We start from the raw sequence: 24,611 nt of genomic DNA on the forward strand, positions 1-24,611 counted from the left end.
AATTTCACTCATAGTTTGGGATAAGATTTTAGTAAGTATGACCTTCTATAGCATGTATGACCTTCAAGTACGATTAAGAAATGATATTAACTGATTCATTGGAATTATGATTTGTAATAAGTACGATTAAGAAATGATATTGACTGATTCATTGGAATTATGATTTCTTAAATAGTTTAACTATAAAAAAGTGAGATTAAAAGACGAGAATTGAAAAGTAGACTAGTAGAGGCAGTTATTGATCTAACCGGCTGATTATCAAGCCTAATTGTGATTCTTAATTGGGAATGAGCAATGTCTTGGTAGGTATGTAATAGTGAGAGCTGAGAGGGCATGAAATGCGTGCAACAACCATATTGGATTTTTATGAGAAAAAAATCAAATTACAGAAAAGTACAAAGGAAAAATTGACCCCTGATGCCTTTAAACACCGCACGTTTATCATACTTGACAGAGTAAGCTAAACATTGTCTGACACAGATACAAATCATTGAACTCTTCATCTAACTTTTAGTCTCAACTGGTTCTACAAATCAAATTGGATCTTTTCCCTTTGCCTTTGAAATAATCAACACAACAATAATTGGGGCTCTCTTCAAATTCTGGTTCTAATAGTTAGAACAAGAAGCTGGCATTTGACAGCTGCAATGCACATTTAATGTCTTGTACATAACCTACCACTAGAAAAATCCTGGTGTAGCTCAAGTGTAAATCATAGAGGGGGAGTGAACCAAGAAACTGGAAACCAGTTCAATTCATCTTTGTTGTTTAGCTTGGTACACAACAAGGTAATACCACTGCAATTTATACTTCATTATTTTTCTTGATTAAGGAAAACATCTTTGCCAACCGCTTTCATTGTTGTTCGTCTTTCACTCAAGAATTTCACATCTAACTACGAAAAAAAAATCCATCCTACTGTCTTTATTAATCATTACTCCAATATCGAATGCTAACGTAATAAAACTAAAATCTTATGATGGTGTACTATACTTGGCTTACTTTGAGCGCTCTAATCTTATCAGGCCAGGTCACATACAGAAGTAGCATGACCATAAAGTCATCATTATGCAATCTTCTTTTCCTAAACACTTATCGTTAAACGACTCACCATTAACGATAATAGTGTCTTCTCATAATGTAGCAGAAGTAAAAGTTCAGCAGATGGATAGGATGAATGAGGGGTTTCATCCGGAGAGAACATTGCCAAATCCACCTCCATTGCCAGTAGCTTTGACAACTTACTTATATAAGAGCAGGAAATCACCACATTGCTCCTTTTCTACCGCTACGAAGAATACATGGGATAGCCTCTTTGATGAAGGTTACAGAGCCGATGTCTCAATCTATACAGATAATGGTGGCATCATCTATGCACATGCTAGTATTCTGGTAAATTCTTACATACACACAATTTGAGATTCAATAGCAGTTGTTCTAATAAAAGTGTTAAATTTAAGTTTACACTGTGCAATTCCAATTCATTGTTAGGATAGATCCTTATTTGTAGTTGGTTAACTAAATTTTATATGGTCTCTCTGTATGCAACTTAATCTCAAGAAGGACTATGCATTGATTTTTTTTTTTTAATTTCAGGGTATGGCTTCTTCAGTATTCAAAAGTATGTTGAACTTGAAACAGTCAAGAGCTCATAGTAGTAGCGGTCATAGGAGATCAATCTCTATACGTGGGGTTCCACCTGAAGGTGTTCAAATTTTCGTTAGATTCTTGTATTCTTCCTGGTAAAATTTATTCTCCTTCAGTATCCTTTGTCTGCTCCTTCCTTGTACTTCTGGCTTCCAGATCCTTAAACTATTCTTCCAATGGGATTCACAAAATTATTAATTAAAATTAATTATATCTTAACAGAGCCTTCCTGTAGCTCCAGTGTATATTGATGATTGAAAATTCATGAATCAGGCCCATTAAAAAAATATATGTTCAATCAAGTTGATCTAGTTACATTCTCTTGAAGATTTAGAAATTCAATTTTATAAAATGAGACGAAACCCACAACAGATGATAATATCAAACATATTACTGTTATTATTTATCTTAGAGTTCAAATTTTATGCACCAACGATATAAAATATATTTACACAATCAAGTTATTTATAACTGTAACTACATGTAAATTCCTATAATAAACATTAAGTAATTGGAAATTTGGTAAAAAAAGTAGTAACTAACGTGCTATCATTCACTGATAGTGCAAAAAAATTTTAGGCTGTCAATATGTATAACTTAAATTCTTCCTACAATGGTACTCGCTCCGTCCCATTTTACGTGACATTTTTGTTTACTCTGTTTAAAAAAGAAAGACATCTTTTCACATTTATAAATAATTATACTTTAAAATTAACTTAATTTTATCCTTAGGGGTCGTTTGGTACGCGGGATAAGATTGGTATTTGGAATATCCCATAGAACTTGAGATTATTTTATCCCATCTCCCAGGTTGGATAAATTAGCCAAAGGATTATAATTCCAAGACTATAATCCTGGGATAATCTAGTCTACAAACCAAACGACCGAGATGATTTATAATCACACAAATGTTTATGACATATTTTATCACAAATTTCAAATATTTTTCTTTTTTCTTAAACTTCATACGAAGTTAAATTAACACCATCACATAAAATAAGATGAAGGGAGCAGTACATTTGCAACATGAATCACAAGGACTAGCTATTGATTTTAATTAATTCTTCACTTTGCAGCTTTGAAGAAGATAAAATGCAGGAGCATGCATTGACTGTATTGGTGCTCTCACATGCATATGCAATCCCCCATCTAAAGCGAAAATGTGAGTGTCAGCTACTGGACAAAGGATTGATAACTAGGGATAATGTGGTTGACATATTTCAGCTTGCACTTTTATGTGATGCCCCTCGGCTTAGCCTCTTCTGTCACCGCTTTATGCTCAAACATTTCAAGGCTATTTCTAGCACAGATGGATGGGATGCTATGAAAAAGAGTCACCCAGTGCTTGAAAAACAGATTTTGAAATCTGTAATTGATGAGGATATTGTAAGTAGAATCGTAAATGATGTTAAAACTGAAAATCCTTTTGATATATTTTTTTCTCTCATCTTTTCTAATTAGATTTAACTTGTTTACACTAATAGCATATAAAAATATTCATACTATTAATGTTTTTTTAACATGTTCTAGCAAGAAATTGTTAAGTTTTGTGCACTCACATTATATCAATTTCTTAGATCATCATATTAAGTCGACTTATAATAACATATAATTCTCCTCGTCAAGTCAGATATGGTAGACTAGAAAAAAGAATAATTACCTACTATAGCATGTCAAATTGCATCATAGTGTAAAATTTGTTTGCACTGTCAAAGTAAATAGCTTCAACGTTTTAGCAAGTAACATGTGTTTTGAAGAAAGTTATATATATGGTCGCTCACTAAAAATAATTGCAGCCGTTAGTCATTTATATGAAAAATATACACTAGTTGTGCATAAAATATGTATATCATGTTTATATATACATTAATATACAAAAAAGATACATTACCGCCTATTATTTTGGTGGACGGCTATACAGTGTAAAAATCACTTTTTTTTTAGGTTATTAATTTCATTTTTAATACATAGTTAGTTGTAGTTATGTTTTAGGTGATGATCTAATAAAAACCAATTTTTTTAATATAGTCAGTGTTTTATAGTTTTAATCATTCATAATTTGCTTGCAGAGGGATAAGGAAAGGGTAAGAAAAATCAATGAGAGAAAAGTGTACATGCAACTATACGAGGCAATGGAAGCTTTGGTTCACATATGCAAAGATGGTTGTCAAACCATTGGTCCATATGATAAAATCTTGAAAAAGGATCAAGCACCATGCAAATATTCAGCATGCAAAGGGCTAGAATTGCTCATTCGTCACTTTGCAGGATGTGAAATGAGAGTTGGTGGGGGCTGCAAACACTGCAAGAGAATGTGGCAAGTGTTGGAACTACATTCTCGCCTTTGTGCTAATTCGGATGTTTGTAGAGTTCCTTTATGCAGGTTTGTTGGACTTGTCTTTTGCCTGCTATATATGGAGTACTAGCTATAATAATTTTTCTGAGATTTTTTTTTTGTTGTGTTTGGTTGGCAAGTGAAAGATATTCTTTTAAAACAATTATATTAAGTATTAATAGTAATATTAACAAATTAAATTAAAGTGTGTTCTGACAAAACAAGTTGATTACTAAAGATTAATATTAATGTATAAGTTTTAGTTGAAGCAAATAATATACAACAACAACATATCCAGTATGATCCCACAAAAGTGGAGTTTGCTGAAGCAAATAATATGAAGTTAAAAAAAAAATAGTTATAAGGAAACAAAGTTTTGTTCTTAATATAATTAAGGAAAGCTAATTTGCTCTTTTCTTGAAGAAAACCATTTCCTAGGTAACAAACGTCATGAAAATAACTCTCATAAAAAATATTTTTCTAAAAGATTACTTTTGTCATACTAAGCACATAGCGGAGATTGATAACTTCCTCATTTTAAGCATTATTATTATTATATATGCCAGTGTATTTATGTGTACATTAATTTAGTAAAAGTTTGACATTTGAACAGAAGTTTTAAGCTGAGGAGGAGGAGACAGAACAAGAAGGATGAAATAAAATGGAGAATATTGGTGAGAAATATAGTGAGATCCAAGAGCATTTCGGGAGCCCCATTCTTCTCATTAGGTATCAAAGACTGACCATCTTGTCAGTCAACATTCTTAGTCCGAGCTTCAGGCAATGTATTTGAAACACAAGGAGGGAGGGAGGGAGGGAGGGGGGGCGGGGGTGTGTGAATTGTAACCCTTTTTGAATTATGTAAGTCGACTACTAAGTTAGACAATCGACTTCCCTACAAGTCTTCGAAACTTCGTTAGTAGACAAACAAAGATAAGTAATGTAATGCAGAAATTAATGAACACAAATATTTTTATATTGGTTCGGATTACCGGTGTGGTGCCTAATCCAGTCCCCTTGGGTTACAAGGGTTTCCTTAGAGCCGTATGGTAACTTGATTATAGAGATGGTTCAACTTGAACCGTCATTCCAATTTGGACAGTTTCCAATTGTCCTCTAGTGGCAACCTCTACCTGTATAACTATCTATCCTATCTTTTCTTTTTCTATATCTATCCTCTTTTTTTTTTTTTTTTTTTTTTTCTTTCTAACACTACAAGACTTTACCAGAATATAGTGCTTTTTACAAGATGAAGAGTAAACAGATATTTTGCTCAAGTGAAGTTGTGGTTTTCTTCGTCTCGTGAGGTCTTCTTTTATAGTTGGCTGCTTCAAGTCTCGATAGAAGGCAATGAATCAATATTTCTATTCGATTGATCCTGATTGGCACGCTCTAAGATAACCCAAGGGAGTTTTTCCTTAATCAGGGATTTGAATTGATCCACTGATTAATCTTGTATCTTACTCGATATCTTCTTTCCTTCGATGGTTCAAATCTTGAGATCTTCACTAATTGATTGGTTGACTTCCATCATCTCTTGGCAGTTCTTATGCTAGCTGTCTGCAGCCTGCTTACTTGATTTCTATTTGGTTGTTCCTGATTGATATTCTTAATATTTTCCTATACGGTTGTTCCTTCACGTCTTGGAGATTTGCTAGCTAGGTTTTCCTTATCTGTCTCTGTGATTAAGGATTCTTCACAGGATATCTTCCTTCTTTCCATATGGATGTATCTGCCATCCTCTTCCTTTTTTGGTTCCTACAAAGTACTAATGACATCATTAAAACATTAACACATGTGAATAATCAAGGCTAACAATCTCCCCTTTTTGATGATGACAACCAAAAAGGAGTATGGCATTTTACTTCCCTGAAGAGTATCATGCTCCCTCTGAGCTATTGTATTTATGCTCCCCCTGAGACGGTGGTTGTGCTTTCTCCCCCTTTGACATCATCAGAAAGGAAAACACACATATGCAAATAGATAGCATAGAATTATCAGGGCACACAAGCACAGAAACATCCTAATAACTAAGCACGACCACATAGTTTGTGAGGACACAAACAATCCTCATAGTCTTAACAAAACAGCACAACCAAAAGCAAAAGTCTTAAAAACAGATGTCCAAACAATCAGGTAAACACAAAATTAGCTCCCCCTTTTCCAGAGGTATTTGAGAGTGTTGATAACCTTATCAGAAAAGAAGTTGTAAGAGGTCTTGATGTTTTGGGAGAGAGTAGATTAGGAGTTTTGAACAGCCACAACAAGTTCAGTGTTTGAAGTTGTGCTTCCCCTGTTCAGAGAGTCGGCTCTTAATATCAGCCGGTTGACAGTTTTGACGTAGTCCCTCCATGTTGACCCGCAGTTTTTTAACATTGGTACCCACTTTCTTTGAGGAGCTCGACACCTTATCCAAAGTCTTTTGAATCTTCTGCAGGTTACCTTCCACTGCGGCAAGATTTTGCTTCAGCTCTGCAACTTCATGGCGAATATCTGGGGTAGAAGGCTAGTCTGGGGCGCTTTTGGGCTCAATCTTCACCTTAGTTGCTTCGTTCTTTGTCTACTCATCATCCATAAACGCAAAGTTCATACTGGCAAAGGCACGCTGATCATATGTTGTGGTGACCTTTATTGGTCAAAAATCAATAGATCAATGATCAGGTCTTTCAATATGCGGGAGATGATCATTCGTAAGGAAAACTCGCCAAGGATGATGTGTCCAGAGCGCTTTCAAGCATGTACTCCTTAAACCAGTTTGCCAAGTTGATTTTGTATTTCTTGAGCAGGCAATATAACACATAAACATCTCTTTGGTGATTGAACTCAAAGACCCGACCAGAGACAACAGGGTTGTAGCAGCAATGTAAGTCCTAAATCAGACAAGTCAGAGTTAGGTTCAGACACAAAAGCTCTTGCTTCCTCAAGAGAGACTTTGAAGTTTTCAGGCCACACATTCTTCATAAACTCAACTTTTCTAGAAAATTTCACACCAAAGACCTTTTCAAACAAAAAATCGTTGACCACAATTCTTGTACCCACCACAAGAGTTTCAAGCTCACCATTGTCTTTAGAAACCCTAAGATTAGCGTAGAACATTCGGACAGGTTCTTCAAAGACGTCTGGTTCACAGAGTGCAAATACAAGGGGCAATTTTTGGGCTTTGAGAAAGGAACTTACATTGCAATGGTGATCTTTGAGTTGTTCAAGGCTTATAATTCTACCTGTAGCAATGCGGTATTTCTTGAATAGATTGTACCTGGCCCTTTAAGTATACCCCAAAAATAGTTGCATGTCTTCGGTTCCAAACGCATCACAAGCCTCTGTTTTTGATTTCTTGAGTACAATTTCTTTTGAGGGATGAGGTACACTTCTCTTCTTTTCAGAGTAGGTTCCGATGATCTCGTCATCTGAGGATTCTGAGAGAGTCACTGGGTCTTCAGTCCCTGTTAGACTTTGTAGTCTCTTACTAGTTCGCCTGCACCCGGAGCTTTCACCTTTGACCCTAACCATGGCGGAGAAGAGTGATCTTAAGGGTTTTTTTTTAGAGGTGAGTTTGGTTGAAGAGAGATAGTGAGGGGTTCAATTGAGGAAAAGAGGTGTTATATGGAAGGGGTGGGAAGATGGATAGTTGCGTTGGGAGAGGAGTTGAAGTGACTGATGTTAAGGGTCAGGGTTTTATGGGGAAACAACATAATGATGATAGGGAGTGGAAGTGGAGAGTACATTAATATCATTTTAATATTGTACTTTGAAAGACGTGATAAGTAAATAAAATAAACTAGACTTAAATAAAGGTAAACTAAAAAGGTAAGTAAATAAAACAAATTCACAGAAAAAAAAACTTTAACTATCTTGAAAAGTAGTGATTCCAAGACTATTCCTAAGAGAACAAAATATTTCTTCAAGTAAGGATTTTGTAAAAATATCAGCAAGTTATTTTTCAGAATCCACAAATTCTAATGCAAAATTACCATTTTCAACATGATCATGAATAAAATGATGCTTAATATCTATATGTTTTTCCCTAGAGTGATGCACAATATATTTAGACAAGTTAATTGCACCAGTGTTATCACATAAAATAGGCACAGAGTCATAAGATAATTCAAAATCAATTAATTGATGCATCATCCATAGTAGTTGAGTTTCACAACTACCCAAGGCTAAGTATTCTCAGTAGTTGATAGGGCAACATACGTTTTCTTTTTGCTATGCCAAGAGATGAGAGATTCTCCTAAAATTTGATAAGTACCACTGGTGCTTTTTCAGTCTGTTTTATCTCTTGCAAAATCAGTATCTGAATATCCAAATAAGGCAAAATTATTAGAGTATGGATACCATATTCCAAGATCTTAAGTGCCAATAAGATATCGAATCATTCGTTTTACTGCAGTAAGGTGTGATTCCTTAGGAGCCTACTGGAACCTAGCACACTTGCATACACTGAACATGATATCTGGTCGATTGGCAGTGAGGTAAAGTAGTGATCCTATCATTGCACGATAGGTTTTCTCATCGACATCCTTTCCCGGAGCATCTGTCCCGAGACACTTTGAGGGACTCATAGGTGTTCCGAAAGCTTCAGCCTTTTCCAATCCAAACTTTTTTATGAGCTCTTTTGTGTACTTTGTTTGGCTCACAAACATGCCATTAGTCGACTGTCTTATTTGCAGTCCTAAAAAGAATGTTAGCTCTCCCATCATACTCATTTCAAACTCTCCTTTCATGAAATCAGCAAAATTCTTACGCAAAAGAGGGTCAAAGCTTCCAATAATGATATCATCAACATGTATTTGAGCAATTAAAATGCAATTTGATGATTTCTGAATGAACAGAGTGGTGTAAATTTTCCTCGTCTAAAATTATTTTCTAATATAAAGGAACTGAGTCACTCATACCAGGCTTTGGTAGCCTGTTTGAGTCCGTACAAAGCCTTTGTTAATTTGAAAAGGTGATCAGGGCATGAGGAATTTTCAAAACCCGAAGGCTGTTTCTTCTTTAATAAAACCATTTAAGAAAGTACTTTTTACATCCATCTGAAATAGTTTAAATCGTTTATAGAATGCACGTGCTAATAAAATGCGAATAGATTCTAACCTTGCTACTGGAGCAAATGTCTCATCGTAGTTAATACCTTCTTGCTGGGAGCAGCCTTGAGCTACAAGTCGAGCCTTGTGTCTAACAACTTTCCCAAATTCATTAAGTTTGTTCCGAAAGACCCATTTTGTCCCTATTACAAAGGCATTTTTGGGTTTGGGAACCAATTTCCATACCTAATTTCTTTCAAACTGATTGAATTCTTCTTGTATAGCTTTGATCCAGGAGTCATCATTTAATGCTTCATCAACATTCTTGGGTTCCAGTTGTGATATCAAAGCGAATGCTGTCATCTGCCTGTGAGAGGATCTGGTTTGCATCTTTGCTTTTGGATCCCCAAGAATGAATTCGTTTGGAAAACTGGCTTCACTTCTCCATTCTCGTGGACTATTTATTTGTTGTGGCTCGGAAGCAGTTTTGTCTTCAATCATTTCTTGAGTTGATTGTTATTCGATCTCCTTACTTTGTGTGATATCTGTTTGTGATACTTCAGTAGACTACTTCTATTGTTATGGATGAAGCACTTGCATCCAAAGGGAAAAAAGTCGCTTATGTTTGGTTGTTTACCTTTCCAAAGTTCGTAAGGAGTCTTCTTCTGAATTGGCCTTAATAGGCATTGATTTAGTATGAGACAGGTAATACTCACAGCTTCGGCGTAGAAGCGATCGGGCAATACCCACAGCTTCGGCCTAGAAGCGATTGGGCAATCCTCGTTCAAGCAGCATTGTTCGGGTAGTGTCTTGAAGTGATCGATTCTTTCTTTCAATGACTCCATTTTTTGAGGAGATCGAGGTGAAGAGAAGGTTTGTGTGTAGCCTTGTTGAGCACATAATTCTTCAAATGACCTATTTTCAAATTCTTTTCCATGATCACTGTGAATGGTTGAGATAAAGTATCCTTTCTCTCGTTGTACTCTTCTACAAAAGATCTCAAATTGAGTGAAAGCTTCATCTTTGTGAGTTAGAAAAAAAACCCAAGTAAATCTAGAATAATCATCTACAATGCATATTTCTTGCCATCTATGCTAGCAGTTCTAGTAGGTCCAAACAAGTCCATATGCAGTAGTTGAAGGAGTTTGGTGGTGCTAACAATATCCTTAGGTTTGAAAGAGTTCGAGTTTGCTTTCCTAACTAGCATGCATCACAAATATGATCTTTTGAAAAATTTAGTTTGGGGAGTCTTAGGACCAAATCATGCTTAGAGGTTTTTTTAAGAATATGCATGCTAGCATGACCTATTTTTCTATGCCAAAGCCATGGATGCAAATCAATATTACTGAGAACATAAATATTTTCTACTCTTTCACTGAAGATGATGGTATTTCTTGATGCATGACTCAGTGTGCACTTTATATCATCGAATAGTACTTTGAATCCAACATCGTAAAGTTGACTGATACTCAGAAGATTTGATTTGATTCAATTTACTAGGTATACTTCCACTAAGTCACATGAGGAAGTGATGCATCCAATGCCAACAACATCTCTTTTAGCATTATCACCGAATCTGATTTGTCCTCCATCTATCTTTTTCACAGTTTTAAAATTATTCCGTTTACCTGTCATGTGTCTGGAACACCCACTATCAATGACCCACATATACTTTTTAAAGGTCTTCTTGGGTTGTTCCCGCAAGACAGAGAAATCAGTTTCCTTTAGATACCCAAGTGTTCTTGGGTCCTTGCAGATTCATAGTGTCTTGCCCTGGATTAGTATTTTTAGGCCTCCAGACCCATTTTCCTGGTCTGATATTCTTGTAGTTGCAATCGAAGGATTTGTGACCTAATTTACTACAAGAGTAACATGAAATTGTTTTAGGAAAATCATTTGATGCAGAGTAAAATTCAGTTGAGAACAGGTCAATAGTCGACTGGTTCCTTCCAAAATTTAAGTTATTATTATTCCTCAAATAAGATCTATTTGATTTGACAGAACTGTGACTAGGTGATTTCTTAATGCTATTTAATTGCATTCTGATTTCACCCAATTCCTCTTCAAGCAAGTCTACTTCAATTTGACTTGCTTCTAGAAGATCTGCCAGTTCTTCTTTTCTTTAGCCAACTTATTGTATTCATCAATCATATTTTTAAGGTCATCAGAGACCAAATCAATAGATGCTTGAATTTCAACACATTTTGGATAGGTGGGAGTTCTTACCTCACTGTTGTCTCCAATAGCCATAAAACACATGTTGGCTACATTCTCTGGTTCTGCTTCTGACTCATCTTTATCACTTAAAGCTCCATAGGATCTGGTAGTGTGTTTCCTTATGTAATTCTTCTTCTTAAGTTCTGGATATTCTTCCTTAATGTGTTCTGGTTTTCCATATTGATAGCATCTATCGTTATTCTTTTGCTCATCGCTGTTTTTGCATCCATTTTGAGGGTTCTGCCTTTTTTTCTCAGGATGTTTTTGACTCCTCCGTTGATCATGGCCAGAGCTTCATTGCTATCATCATCTTTGTTACTTTTCTCTGTGGTAGCCTTGAATGGAACAGTCTTTTTCTTTTCTTCATTTGAGTATCTTTTAATATGATTAGTTTCCAGCCCCTAAAACAGAAGGAGTTGAAACTCTTTCTGCAAAAGAATAAAGTAGAAATCCTTGGATGTTTAGAAACACGAGTAAAGGAACATAAGTCCTTAGGTATTTTGAATAAAGTAGCACAGGGTTGGAATTTCAGATGAAACTACCCCATGGCCCTAAATGTTAGAGTATGGTTGCTATGGAAAAGTCATATACAACTACAGGTCCTTATGGTACATGAGTAGTTCATCCACTGTCATGTTGAGAACCTAACCACATGTTTTGCTACTGATCTAACAATAGTCTACGCTAAGAATGATGCCCATTGGACAATGTGCTTATGGGATGAGTTGAGAAGCTGATACCTACTGTTTAAGGGGCCTGGCTATTGACAGGTGATTTTAATTTTGTTTTGTCCTTAGAGGACAGAATTGGCTCCATAGTAACACCAGCTGAAACACAGGACTTTAGGGATTGGGTGGATGCTCTTCAACTAACTTCCTTAAAATCAAAGGGGTGTCAATTTACTTTTTGTAATAAGCAACAACAGGATGATAGAGTATATTCAATAATTGATTGGGCTTTTGGGAACTTACATTGGCTTCAAAAGTATGGACATGTTGAGGCAGATTTCCTTAACCCAGGGGTCTCTGATCATACCCCGGTGCTTATTCAATATAAAACTCAAGTGAATATCCATCCTAAACCATTAAAGTTATTCAAAACTGTGATGCAACATCCGAAATTTGAGGGGATTTTAAAAACTGTTTGGGCTAAGCAACTTTATGGCACAAGAATGTTCTAGTTGAACCAGAAGCTTAAACATCTCAAAGAACAACTTAGAGATCTAAATTATTACATGGCTTCATATGCTCACAAATTACTCCAAGCCAGGCAGCACCTGGACATTACACAGGCCCAATTGTCAATTCACCCTATGGACCAAATACTTATAGAGAAGGAAAAGCAGGCGATTATGGAAATTAATAAGTAGATCAAGGTTGAAGAACTGGCCCTCAGACAGAAATCAAGAGCTTGCTGGATCTCTTGTGTGGATGCAAACTCCAAATTCTTTCATGCCCAGTGTAAGATTAGAGCAAGCAGGAACAATATAAACTCTGTATATGATGAGGCTGGAATGAAGATCACTGATCCTTTACTATTTGAAAATGAGTTTATCAACTTCTTCACTAAACTCATGGGGTCTGCAGATACTGAGCTGCCTTGCCCTGATGCTGAGGTGATTAAAAAGGGCCCCCGTCTATCTTATGACTAGAAGCAAAACCTTATCCAAACAGTTACTGATCAGGAGATTATTAATGCTATAAAAGGAATGCCTTATGATAAAGCCCCTGGGGTAGATGGTTTTCCCATTAAGTTCTTCTCTCAACATTGGGAAATAGTCAAGCAAGATGTACTCAATGCTGTAAAGGAATTTTTCTACTCTGGTAAGCTCCTTAAATTATTTAGCTGCATTGCTGTTACACTAGTGCCAAAGATAATTGCTCTAACAGTGGTTAAAGACTTTAGACCAATAGCATGTTGCACCATCATCTACAAGATTATTACAAAGGTCTTAACTAATAGAATTAAAGGTGTCATTAGTACTATTGTTAGCCCTTCTCAGATTGTTTTTATTGAGGGCAGGAGTATTATTGACAACATTCTATTTAGTCATGAAATCCTGAAATGGTATACAAGGAAGGGTCTATCCCCTAGATGTGTAATGAAAGTGGACCTAAGGAAGGCCTATGACTCAATTGAGTGGTGTTTTTGAGGAGTATGTTGGCTGACCTTGGGTTTCCTTACAGATTCATTCAATGGGATATGGAATGTGTCTCTTCTGTATCCTATTCCCTAGTTTTAAATGGGGGTCTCACCAAACCTTTCCAGGGGAAGAGGGGAGTTAGACAGGGTAACCCTTGTGATAGCTATGGAGTACTTACACAGGGAACTAAATGTACTGACCACTAATCCTCAATTCAAATTCGACCATAGATGCAAGAAGTTAGGAGTGATGCATATTTGTTTTGCTGATGATCTTTTGATGTTCTGTAAAGCTGATATTACCTCTATAAAACTGCTCCAAGAGGCTTTCTCCTTCCCTTAATGCTTACATCTGCTGCTATTGTGATGATATAGTAATATGGTCCTAGGCTACTGGTTTTATATCCTTTAGTATTCGTTTGATGTATTTGCTCATGTTTGTCAACTGGTTTTTTACTTTGGTTTATGATAGTAGTGATGTAGTTAGGATCCTTTTGCAAAGTTGAGTCCAGTTCCTTTTGATTTTGAGAAACAGGAGATCAAGCCTGTTTGGTTTTGTAACTATCACTTTGGTTTAAATAAAATCATTTATTTACCAAAAAAAAACAATATGATTAGTTTCAAAGGCCATTAGATTTCCCCTGAGTTCAAAATTGGTCATGTCATCCAGTTTTCCACTTTCTAGAACAATGGCTTTTGTTTTCCATGCTTTGGGAAAACTTCTTACGAGCTTCCTGAATCGAGTGAACATTAATTCAATATCTTCATCTTCCTTCATCATGAACAATTCATATTCAATTTGAAGAGCATCAATTCTTGATCTCCTGACTTCTGACATGACTTCATAGGTGACCTCCAGTTTGTCCCACGTTTCTTTAGTTGTCTCACAAGTTGAGATCTTTCCGTACTGATAAGCGGTGATTTCACCACTTATTCTAGTCTCTTTATCTTGGTTTTTGTATCCTTTATTGATAATATGAGACTATTTATGATGTGTATTGCTATTATTTCAGGTACATTGAGTTATAAAGAGAATTGGGATCAAACTAAGTGAAAAATAACAATTTTCTGGAAAAAATGGCTGAATTAGCGCAATTGAGCTATCTGGGCGCAATAGCGCTGAAGGAATTGGAAGTTGTAAACCTTGAGCGCAATTGCGCTGAACCTGCGCGATTGCTCTGAGTTGTTGGGGTTCCTTGAGCGCAATTGCTCTGCTTGAGCGCGATTGCGCTGTACTGTGCCTAGGCGGAAAACTGGGTAGAAATGGAATTTCACACTTTTTGTTCCCAACTCATACAAAACTCCACCAAGCTCACTTGAAAATATATCTTTGGCACAAAAACACAAGCCTTGGAGGCTAGGGTTTTGCTCCACACTTTGGGGTTGAAGATTTGAAGAATTGGGTTGAGAACTTGCTTAAACTTTTCTCTATTTCTTTGATTCCTTACTTTGTAATGAATATCTAAGTGTGTAGTATTCATTTTCTTCACTTAAATCTTGTTTATGAATATTCTATGATTAAAGTGTTGGATGAAACTCTTGTTTTGCTTATGTATTCAATGATTTTTATTACTAATGAAGTGAGTTAATGTTGTTTTAATTAATCTTGTTCTTTAATGTTTCTTAAGGGATTAGCTTACCCTAATATCTCAAGTAACTTTTATTAAGCATTCTATGATGGGTATACTTCGATATATGTGGTGGTCAAGGTGGACATTGGGGTGATTGTCCCAATTATTTTGCTCCCCTTCCCCCAAGTTGTTCTAACGAAAATGCTAGCTGTGCTTTTGAGTTTGATAGGGACAATGACATGGAAAGTGAAGGACAAAGTGCCGGATTTGAAGGCATCATGACAATGCTCCAAACATACTTATATCGGGAAGCTAAAATGGAGGAAGAGCGAAAACTCATCCAACAATCCATTTTAGAAAATGGAGAAGCTATGAAAGAATGAATGATTCATTTGAGGATGCCAATTCCTCAATTGTCAAGGAAGTGTCGACTCCTCAAAATGAATTGGTTCAAGAAGAGATTCCAAATTTAAAAGATGAGCCTGAGAATTCTTGTGACCATGATGAGAGTTGTGGAATTGAAGAAGTGGTTCAACTTGAAAAAGAAGTGCAAAATCTTGAAGAAGAAATCTCCAATTCTCAAAAGAAGAAATTGAGGAAATAATAAATAGCATAATGGGAAGGAATAAAAAATCTGGACAAGTAGTGGCAAAATGGTGGGAAGAAGTTCAATATGGAGATGATGAAACTATCCAAAACATGGATTTCACCATGGGAGAATTTTTATGAGCTTTGGATGACTCTCACAATGAAGAAAAACTTGACAAAGTGGAAATATTGAGCCAAGATTGGCTAATGAATCAAGCTCAACAACTTTAAGTCTATAGGGATCACCGTGAAGGCATTTCACAGATGATGGAAGAATTTCTAAAAATGCATGTTGAGCAAAGTCAATAAGTGGAGCTACTTGAAATTGCTATCCGGAAATTGGAGGCCCAATCAAAGATTGAGGCATGTGATGCTCAATATCAAAGGGCCATGGAATGTAATTTTGAGATGGTTTCAATTGACGAAGAGGTCATGCTTGATTTTCAAGAGCTAATGGTGAATTGCTAACCAACCAACCCAAAAACAATGCAAGATGCCGAGATTAAAGAAATTATACTAGAGTTGCATAAAATAGTTTATGAAATGGTTTTGGAAGACTCTAGTTCATTTCTGGATGAGGATGTCAAAAATGGAGCGAATTCAAATTGAAGCGCATTGGACCACATTCCAACCATTTTTCAACATTGTGCTTGGTTGGTGATATGAAAGTTGAACTAACCAAGCCTATGGAGAATTTTGAAAATGAAGAAGAAAGCGTTTTTATTTTGGAGTTTGTCATGCCAAGAAGACAAAATGACATGTCTCGCTTAAAGGCCGAGAAATGCAAAATGCGATACCCGAAAGTTGGCCTCTTTCCTTCCCTACACCGCCCCACGAGCATCATTGTAATCTTGATTCAAAGTTTGGGCGACAATTCATATCCTCCAAGTGGAAGGAGAAGTGGTAAGGTTGACAACTGTCGTGGCGCGACGTTAAATTAAGCACTTGGTGGGAGGCAACCCATCGTTTTCAAAGTTTTAAGTCGTTTTTGAAATTTTCTTTTTTAGAATAGCTTAGTATATTATTTTTGACTAATCCACAAAGTTTCAAAATTTTTGAAGTAGATTTGAGACGGTCGGGGGTGAACAAGCAGCCCCAAACCAGTAGCTTACTACTGAAAAAAGGTACCAGGTCCAGGTAATTAGCGCAATCGCGCAATTTGAGTGCCAATAGCGCTGGACAAATTTTCAGGCAATAACGCAAATGCACTGAACAATTTTTTTTTTTTTTTTTTGCAATAACACAGGTTTAAAAAGAAACGAAAAGAAAAGAATGGTGGATATGAGGATGATGTTGTTGATGCCCCAGTTGGTGGAGATAGGGAGGGCCGGGCGAGCCCACTTTAGTACCCCGACAGTTTCACGATTTCAGGGAGCCCCTCAGACTATTTATGCTTTTGTTTTGATATTATATGCAGTGAGGACACTGCAATGATTGTAGTTGGGGGTGGCATGTGATAACACATTATATCTTGTTTATGCGTGTTTGTGCCCTTGCCAGACTTTTATCTTATGTATGGATACTGTGTGCCCTTGTTGGGCTTGTTTTACCATTTATGATGATCATGTGCCCTTGTCGAGCTTTTTTAGTGATAATTGGTGTAGTTGTGGATTAGTCACTTTTATTATTTTATTTTCTTTCTTAGCTTCTTTAATTAGTGTTGTAGTTTAGGTGTAGGTGCTCATTTGAGGAAAAATGTGAAAACTCTTGGCTTGTTTGGAACTAATAGAGGTAGTCTTTTGCATGTGAAATGTTGAAATGCGAATACCCCTCCAAAAAATTTGGGAAAGTTAAAAAAAAAAAAAAAGCAAGGTGCATGCGAAAGAATGATCTTTGTGACAACTTTTTGGCTCATTTGGTGACTCTTTACCTACTAGTTGGGTTTACTTTGAATTATGAGATATTGCTCTAGTTGTTCTTGCTTAGGAAGTGAAACTGATCCATCTTGACTAGTTCATATGCCATGTGTGATGAGTGTTTATTGAATAATTCTTGTGCTTACTTTTATCATCTAGAACTTGCCCGGTTAGTCTTTCAATGCTAATTTTGGCTATGTTGGTTGGAGAGATGACCTTGGGCTATCTTTGTGATTTTGAAAAAGCCTCTTTAGCCTTTCTAGCCTACCTTGCATAAATAATATCACTAGTAACCCTATTTGAGCCTATGACCCTTTCTTTGATTGCCACATTATAAGCCTTTACCCTTTTTGATGAAAATTATCTCTTTTGAACCTTTCCCTCCTTGAACATTAAAATTATGAATTTGAGACCAAAAGCCTGCGTTGGGGGTGTTAGTGTTGCTTGAGATGTGGTGAAGATTGGTGTTGTGAAAAAGTCAAAATAAATGAAGAAAATTTGAAAAATACAAAAAGGTTGCAAAATTTTTGTGCAAAAAAAAAATGTATCTATGTGAAAAAGGAATCGGAAAAGAACAAAAATATTAGAAATCAAAAAAATGGTTGCACAAAACGAAGTTGGAATAATTGGGGAGACTAGTATGCAAAGGAAGGAGTGATGTTTTGAAATGAAGAGGAAAGTGGACAAAAGGTATTGTGTAGTGTTCAAGGAGGGCGTAGTCACTTGTATCCCAAATACTTATCCTACTCTTTCCTAAGCTTACATTACAAGCTTAAAAAGTCCCTATTTGATCTCCAACTTGTTCTTGAGTTAGTGATGAATGAAAATAAGGGCAAGCTTATGGTGTGATATTTGTTAGCACTAGAATTTCTTTGTTGAGTGTGAGTGACTTTGTGTAAATGTCCCTTGTGTTGTTTTTGTTGTTGTTGTGAATATAGTGATGAGACTTTCTTTCTTGTAAAGGCATATGGATTATGAAAGATTGGTGATGTTGACAAATTCCGAGTTGAGTCAAGTGAGCATATCTAGTAAGCTAGTGGTTGTGAGTCACTTATTGAGGCTTGAGTGTTGTTACTTGATTGTTTTAAAACTCCATTGCATTCTTGAAATTGTATTTGGAAATGAGGGAGTTATTTGGTTAAAGATTCACATGCTTGTAGCCTAATTATTTGTACCAACCAAAGTCATGAGTTTTGTGCTTAATTGATAAATATGATTTGAAATGATAGTGATGCTACTTGAGCTTGAATTGATAGTGTCACGACCCAACCCCGTGGGCCGCGACTAGTACCCTAGCTGGGTACCCGTACATACCTACTTAACCGAATTTCGTATCATACATATTTTTTTTTTCTTTTCAAACAGATGTTACAGAAGTAGGCCGATACAGATACGGCACGCGCGCAAACATATATATATACTTGAACATACAGAAATTTACAGATAAGCCGATAAGGCTAACATACGAATAACGTCATACAATCGTACGTACCTACCTGAACAGATGTAACCCGTAACCCACACATCTATCTACAGGCCTCTAACATACATACAAAATCATATGACGGGACAGGGCCCCGCCGTACCCAGAATTTCCATACATACAGAACATACAGATACCAGAAGATGTATATACCGAAGTACATGCTCCGAATCAAAAGAAGCTCTTCAAGATAGCAGAACCTGTGCCCTAGACTGGCGGCGTGTCACCGAGTACGTCTGTACCTGCGGGCATGTAACGCAGCCCCCGAAGAACCGGGGGTCAGTACAAAAATGTACCGAGTATGTAAAGCAGAAATATATGAAACAAAATCATGATCTGGACCGGAAGCGCAGAAATATACTAGACAGGCTCATAAGCCGGACAGACAGGGTCATAGTCCCGACAGACGGACAGAATTATGGTCCAGACAGACAGAATCAGAATCCCTACGGATATACAGAATCGGAATCCATACGGACATACAGAATCGGAATCCATACGGACATACAGAATCATAACCAGTCGTACAGACAATCCGGACGGACAGACAGAGTCATAGCCAGTCGGACAGATAATCCGGACGGACAGACAGAGGCGTAACCCGTCGGTCAGATAATCCAGACGGACAGACAGAAGCGTAACCCGTCGGTCAGATAATCCAGACGAACAGACAGAAGCGTAACCCGTCGGTCAGATAATCCAGACGGACAGACAGAATCATAAATCATACAGACAGACAGAATCACACATAGGGTACAGGAACGTGGTCGCCACTCCTGCCATTGGCACCACAATACGTCAGATATCAGAAATTCTTCTCCGATCTCCGTCACACATCATAACATAACCACGGTACCCGGGGGCGGACAGATAACACAGCACCCCGAGCCCGGACACATCATACTTCATAATATATCCTCGGTAACCGGGGACGGAAATATACCACAGTACCCCGAAACCGGACACATCATACTTCAGAATTTATATATGGGGCTCGGCGGCCCATCCGCATGATATACATACCGGCCCGGGATCCGGTGAAAGGAATCATAGCACATGCACGAACTAATTAATGAAAAACCACATACGTACAGATCGTCGTACAGATTCAACGGAACAGAAATAGGCCAACTGGCAGATCGAATCAAAGTATTCTGATAGTTTTCAAACTACGCGCCTACACGTCACTTGGGGAGGCACGACAGATCATAACCAGAACTAGATTTTCAGATATCAAAACCATATTGTGAGATTTATATAAAAACAGTCATATTATGTTCAAAATGATAGTTCAGATGTTGCCTGTGAAAAACGGACGGAAATGAGGCAATTTAGATCATTCACGGGGTATCGGGGCTCCGTGGGCCCACCTCGGACCAACTCGAGGCAAGATACATAAATTACTGATAAAAGACCTTATGAGGTCATCCATAATCATTCAAAAGTATTCCGACTCCGTTTAGGAAGGTTTCGTACAAAAGCACACTTTAAAGATATTTTATAAGGACATGGTTTCAATCTTACTGAAGGAATTGGAGCAGATTTCCATATCGAATTCCGAGGAACGGAGTCGTATTTAAGGCTCGCGGCCGAGCCTATTATGTTCAGAACATGCCTAAGAATGAAGGGAAAGACTTTACATACCTTAGCTGCGTCTTACGCTTGTCCAAATTCAATTCCCGTTTCGCTCAAAATCTACAAATGGTCACATTTACCAATTGTCAATAGTAAGACTTTTAGCATTCTTTAATTCACTATTTGTCTACAGAAATTTGGGCAGCATCTCCTCTGCTTATATGCCTAGCCCGAATTTTTAATTCAGCAGCCAACAACAACAACAACAATACCAACATCAATTATAATGTTTTCAACTCCAAAATATCTCATAAAACAGCCCACACGCTGTTTTCCAACTTTCATAACTAATTAACTCAGTATACAATTATTTAATCGCGTATTCTTCGTAAATAAACTAGTATTAGCACAAATAGTAAGAGATCCATACCTTTCCCCTCTTAATATTGCTTAATCTCCACTTTTTCACGCTAAATTTAGGCCACCACACACTGTTATTTGATTCTGCACCAATAATTATACGCTACCCGGACTGAAATTTGGGATTTTATACCTGGTTTGGGCAAAATTTGGTTTGGGGAGTTGGGGCGATCGCGTAGAGTTAATTAATTCCTTCCACTTTGATTTGGCCCAAGGGTCCTTCTTGAGTTGTGTTTAACTTCACATATGTGATTCATATAATTTGTCACATGTCCCAAAAAAATCTTGACGTGTGGGCCCCACCTCAGCTTACAAATAATTCGACGTTCGAAAATGCAGGATATAACAGATAGGTCTTCATTGAGTTTTTGGTTTTGATTTGCTAAAAAGCAAAGACTTTAAGTTGAGGGTGTTGATAAGTGGTGATTTCACTACTTATTCTAGTCTCTTTATCTTGGTTTTTGTCTCCTTCATTGATAATATAAGACTATTTATGATGTGTATTTTTATTATTTCAGGTACATTGAGTTATAAAGAGAATTGAGATCAATCCAAGTGAAAAATAACAATTTTCTAGGAAAAAATGGCTGAATTAGCGCAATTGCGCTATCTGGGCGCCATAACGCTGAAGGAATTGGAAGCTGTAAACCTTGAGCACAATTGCGCTGAACCTGTGCAATTGCGCTGCTTGAGCACGATTGTGCTGTACTGTGCCTAGGCAGAAAAACTGGGCAGAAATGGAATTTCACGTTTTTTTTCCCAACTCATACAAAACTCAACCAAGCTCACTTGAACACATATCTTTGAAACAAAAACACAAGTCTTGGAGGCTAGGGTTTTGCTCCACACTTTGGGGTTGAAGAGTTGAAGAATTGGGTTGAGAACTTTCTTAAACTTTTCTCCAACTTTTCTCCATTTCTTTGATTCCTTGCTTTGTAATGAATATCTAAGTGTGTAGTATTTATTTTCTTCACTTGAATCTTGTTTATGAATATTCTATGATTAAAGTGTTGGATGAAACTGTTGTTTTGCTTATGTATTCAATGATTTTTATTGCTAATGAAGTGAGTTAATGTTGTTTTAATTAATCTTGTTCTTTAATGTTTCTTAAGGGATTAACTAACCCTAAGATCCGCTCATTTACTTCGATTCGAGCTCGAGAGAGAAAGATTGAGGTTGGAAAAGATTAATTAACAAGAATTTGGGGCTTTAAAACCCATCTAATAACTTGAGCTAGAGATAGGAAAGTTACTTGAGATTATATTAATTGTGCTTAATATCACACTCTAAAGCTTGAGAAAGCTCAGAGTGAAATTCATTGATTTGGTGGAGAGACTTTTGATGAGATTTTAGAGATCATTATCTAATTAGCATAAACTCACTCTTAGTTGTAAAATCGTGAAATACATTGGATCGTTACTTAAGCATAATTTCCGTTGTATCCATCCTTGTGGCCATTGATCCATTTACTTGCTTTCTAGATTAGTTTATATTTTCGCATTAGTTATAATTTTCTCAAAATCAAAATATTATCAAGTGTTGGCTTAGCGTAGAAAGTGATAATTCCTTACTTGTTTAAATCGCCTTTATATTGTTCTCTGTGGATTCGACCCCGACTCATAGTTGGGTAAATTATATTGCAACGACCGTGTGCACTTTCTTTTTGAGGAGTGAATTTTGACGTTATCATGTACTCTTCACTGCTAACTACACAATAAAGCAAACTAATAGTTTTAGCATTAGTTTCAATTACCTCTTGTTGCTCTTTGGTGACTTTGAAATATTATGTATCAATCTTGTTTTTTAAGTCCTTTGCGTCAACATTTGGAACTAACTTTGGTCCCTTTTTGATTACGGGCCACAGTTGGTAGTCAGTTGAAAGGACAAAGATTTTGAATCTGCTGTCACACCCCCGGGGAGTTAAAGTTAGAAGTACGACATATTGGAGATTTCTGTTTTTGTTGTTTTTAAGGAGTCGCCACCTAATTATTTATGGTGAATTAGGACACCTAAGTTCATTAAAGTTATGTTTAAAGTTAACTCTGTTTAAGATCTGCGAAACTTAAGATTCTAGGTAAGGGTTCAATTAGTCTAAAGGGAAGGTATTAGGCATCCTTTAAGACCCATTAACAATGGTTAACCGACCGGACTTAAAATTAATTAGGCTAAATGTAAATATAGTATTATAGAAAAAGGAAAGTAATTTTGTAAGTATGGCTAAAGTTATAGATAAATACGTAAGCATGCTATTTAAAATAGAACTTGTAAAAATAATAATAATTTGTATAAAAGAGTACTTTTAATCCTATTTTGAAATAGGACTTATAAATGTTGTTAAAATTTTAAACGAGAGTATAAATGTATTGTTTAAAATAATACTTGTGGAAAAGTAATAGTTGCATAAAAAGAGTTTAATTACAAATAAACTAAAAGAAAACGAGATGTGTAATGTTTATATGTATTTGGAGAAAAATGAGTTTGTCAACTCACAAATTAAAAGAGTTATTGTGAAATTAATGTTAAATGGATTTAAAAAAAAAGTTTCGTAGAAAGACCAATAGTTTAATGTATATTGTGCAAAGGTTGTTTTAAACGAACATGTATTTCAAATGTTTGGAAAGGAACTAAAGTGAAAAGGCTATCCGTTGAAACTAATTTGCTTTTTATTTCTTAGAATAAGCTAGCATTAGTGTAAGATTTGTGACGTTTTAAACTTCTAAAATAGTAAATTATGATTCCCTTAGCCAAAAGATGTAATCATGCTATTTTGAAAATCAATTACTCAAATAAATGTTTATAGATACTATATAAGTAGTTTAGAACATAAATAGAAGTAAATGTAATTTTGCGGAATTAACTACCCATAACTAAACTAAAACCCTTAATATTACTAAAGTTTATCTTAATTAACGAGCATAAATGTTAGTCATACAATACATGATAAATGCACACAGAAATGGAAAATAGAGGGATAGATATAATATAAATGGGCTTGGCCCATTTGGATTGCTGTGATCCGTTTGCAGCTGGGCTTCGGCCCAGTAACAATTTTTATTTGTTGCTGCTGTTGTCACGCCTATTGGGCTTCGGCCCAGATTTTTATTCCGTTGTTTGGCTGCGAATTGGCTGCTACTATATGGGGGGCTGACTCGAGGAATGTTACGTTGGGCCTTTAGCCCAACACCGGATGCGGAAGATGACGAGTCCCTTGGACTCGTACTCGATAGTCATGCATTAAAACGAACGAAAAGAATTAGTATTCATTCGGGAAAATTAGCAAAAAGCTAGATAACAAAACACTGGAAAGGCAAAACAAACATGCTGGAAGTCCAAACTAAGCATTTTTTTATGAAAAATAAATAATGAATCTCAGTGTGCTAAAGGGGAAAACTGATTATCAAGAATGACTTGGACGTAACATGTTCTTCAAATGTCAAACATAATACACACCCGAGTCTAAACATGGCAGATTTGAGACATACAGGACACCTATTAAGTTCAAGAGGGATATCATAGTACTCAGGTCGATTTTCAGTTCATGTTCTTCATATTGACAAGGCATAACACTAAGATCTATAGAAAAATATCATCACTACCAGTGGCTTACAAGGCCAGAATTAAAATATCAACACCTTTTAGTTCTATTTTTACAATCAGTTTCTCATTTATCATGAACGTATAAAAAGAAAACAAGCATTGAATCACAGATAGAACACAGCAGCCCAATGTCATAGTAAAACAGTAGAGTAA

The 24,611-nt window shown here is 36.3% G+C and overlaps 1 protein-coding gene across 6 annotated transcripts; it reads left to right on the top strand.

Annotated features, from left to right (window-relative positions):
* Positions 1–171: 171 nt before the first annotated feature.
* On the top strand, positions 172–21,706 carry LOC132622447 (BTB/POZ and TAZ domain-containing protein 4-like). Of its 6 annotated transcripts, none has more exons than XM_060337049.1 (6): positions 172–788; positions 1,145–1,392; positions 1,597–1,742; positions 2,724–3,033; positions 3,717–4,030; positions 4,596–4,785. In XM_060337049.1, the coding sequence occupies exons 2-6, from the start codon at positions 1,165–1,167 to the stop codon at positions 4,723–4,725; spliced, it is 1,128 nt and encodes a 375-aa protein (XP_060193032.1). In that variant the 5' UTR covers positions 172–788; positions 1,145–1,164; the 3' UTR covers positions 4,726–4,785. The 6 variants fall into 6 exon arrangements, with proteins under 6 accessions (XP_060193032.1, XP_060193036.1, XP_060193034.1 ...); XM_060337053.1 differs by lacking the exon at positions 4,596–4,785 and adding an exon at positions 21,380–21,706 and having other exon boundaries at positions 175–788; positions 1,148–1,392; XM_060337051.1 differs by lacking the exon at positions 4,596–4,785 and adding an exon at positions 9,294–13,974 and having other exon boundaries at positions 175–788; positions 1,148–1,392.
* The last annotated feature ends 2,905 nt before the right edge of the window (positions 21,707–24,611 follow it).

Source organism: Lycium barbarum, chromosome 12 (assembly GCF_019175385.1).
Source record: "Lycium barbarum isolate Lr01 chromosome 12, ASM1917538v2, whole genome shotgun sequence".
NCBI lineage: Eukaryota > Viridiplantae > Streptophyta > Magnoliopsida > Solanales > Solanaceae > Lycium > Lycium barbarum.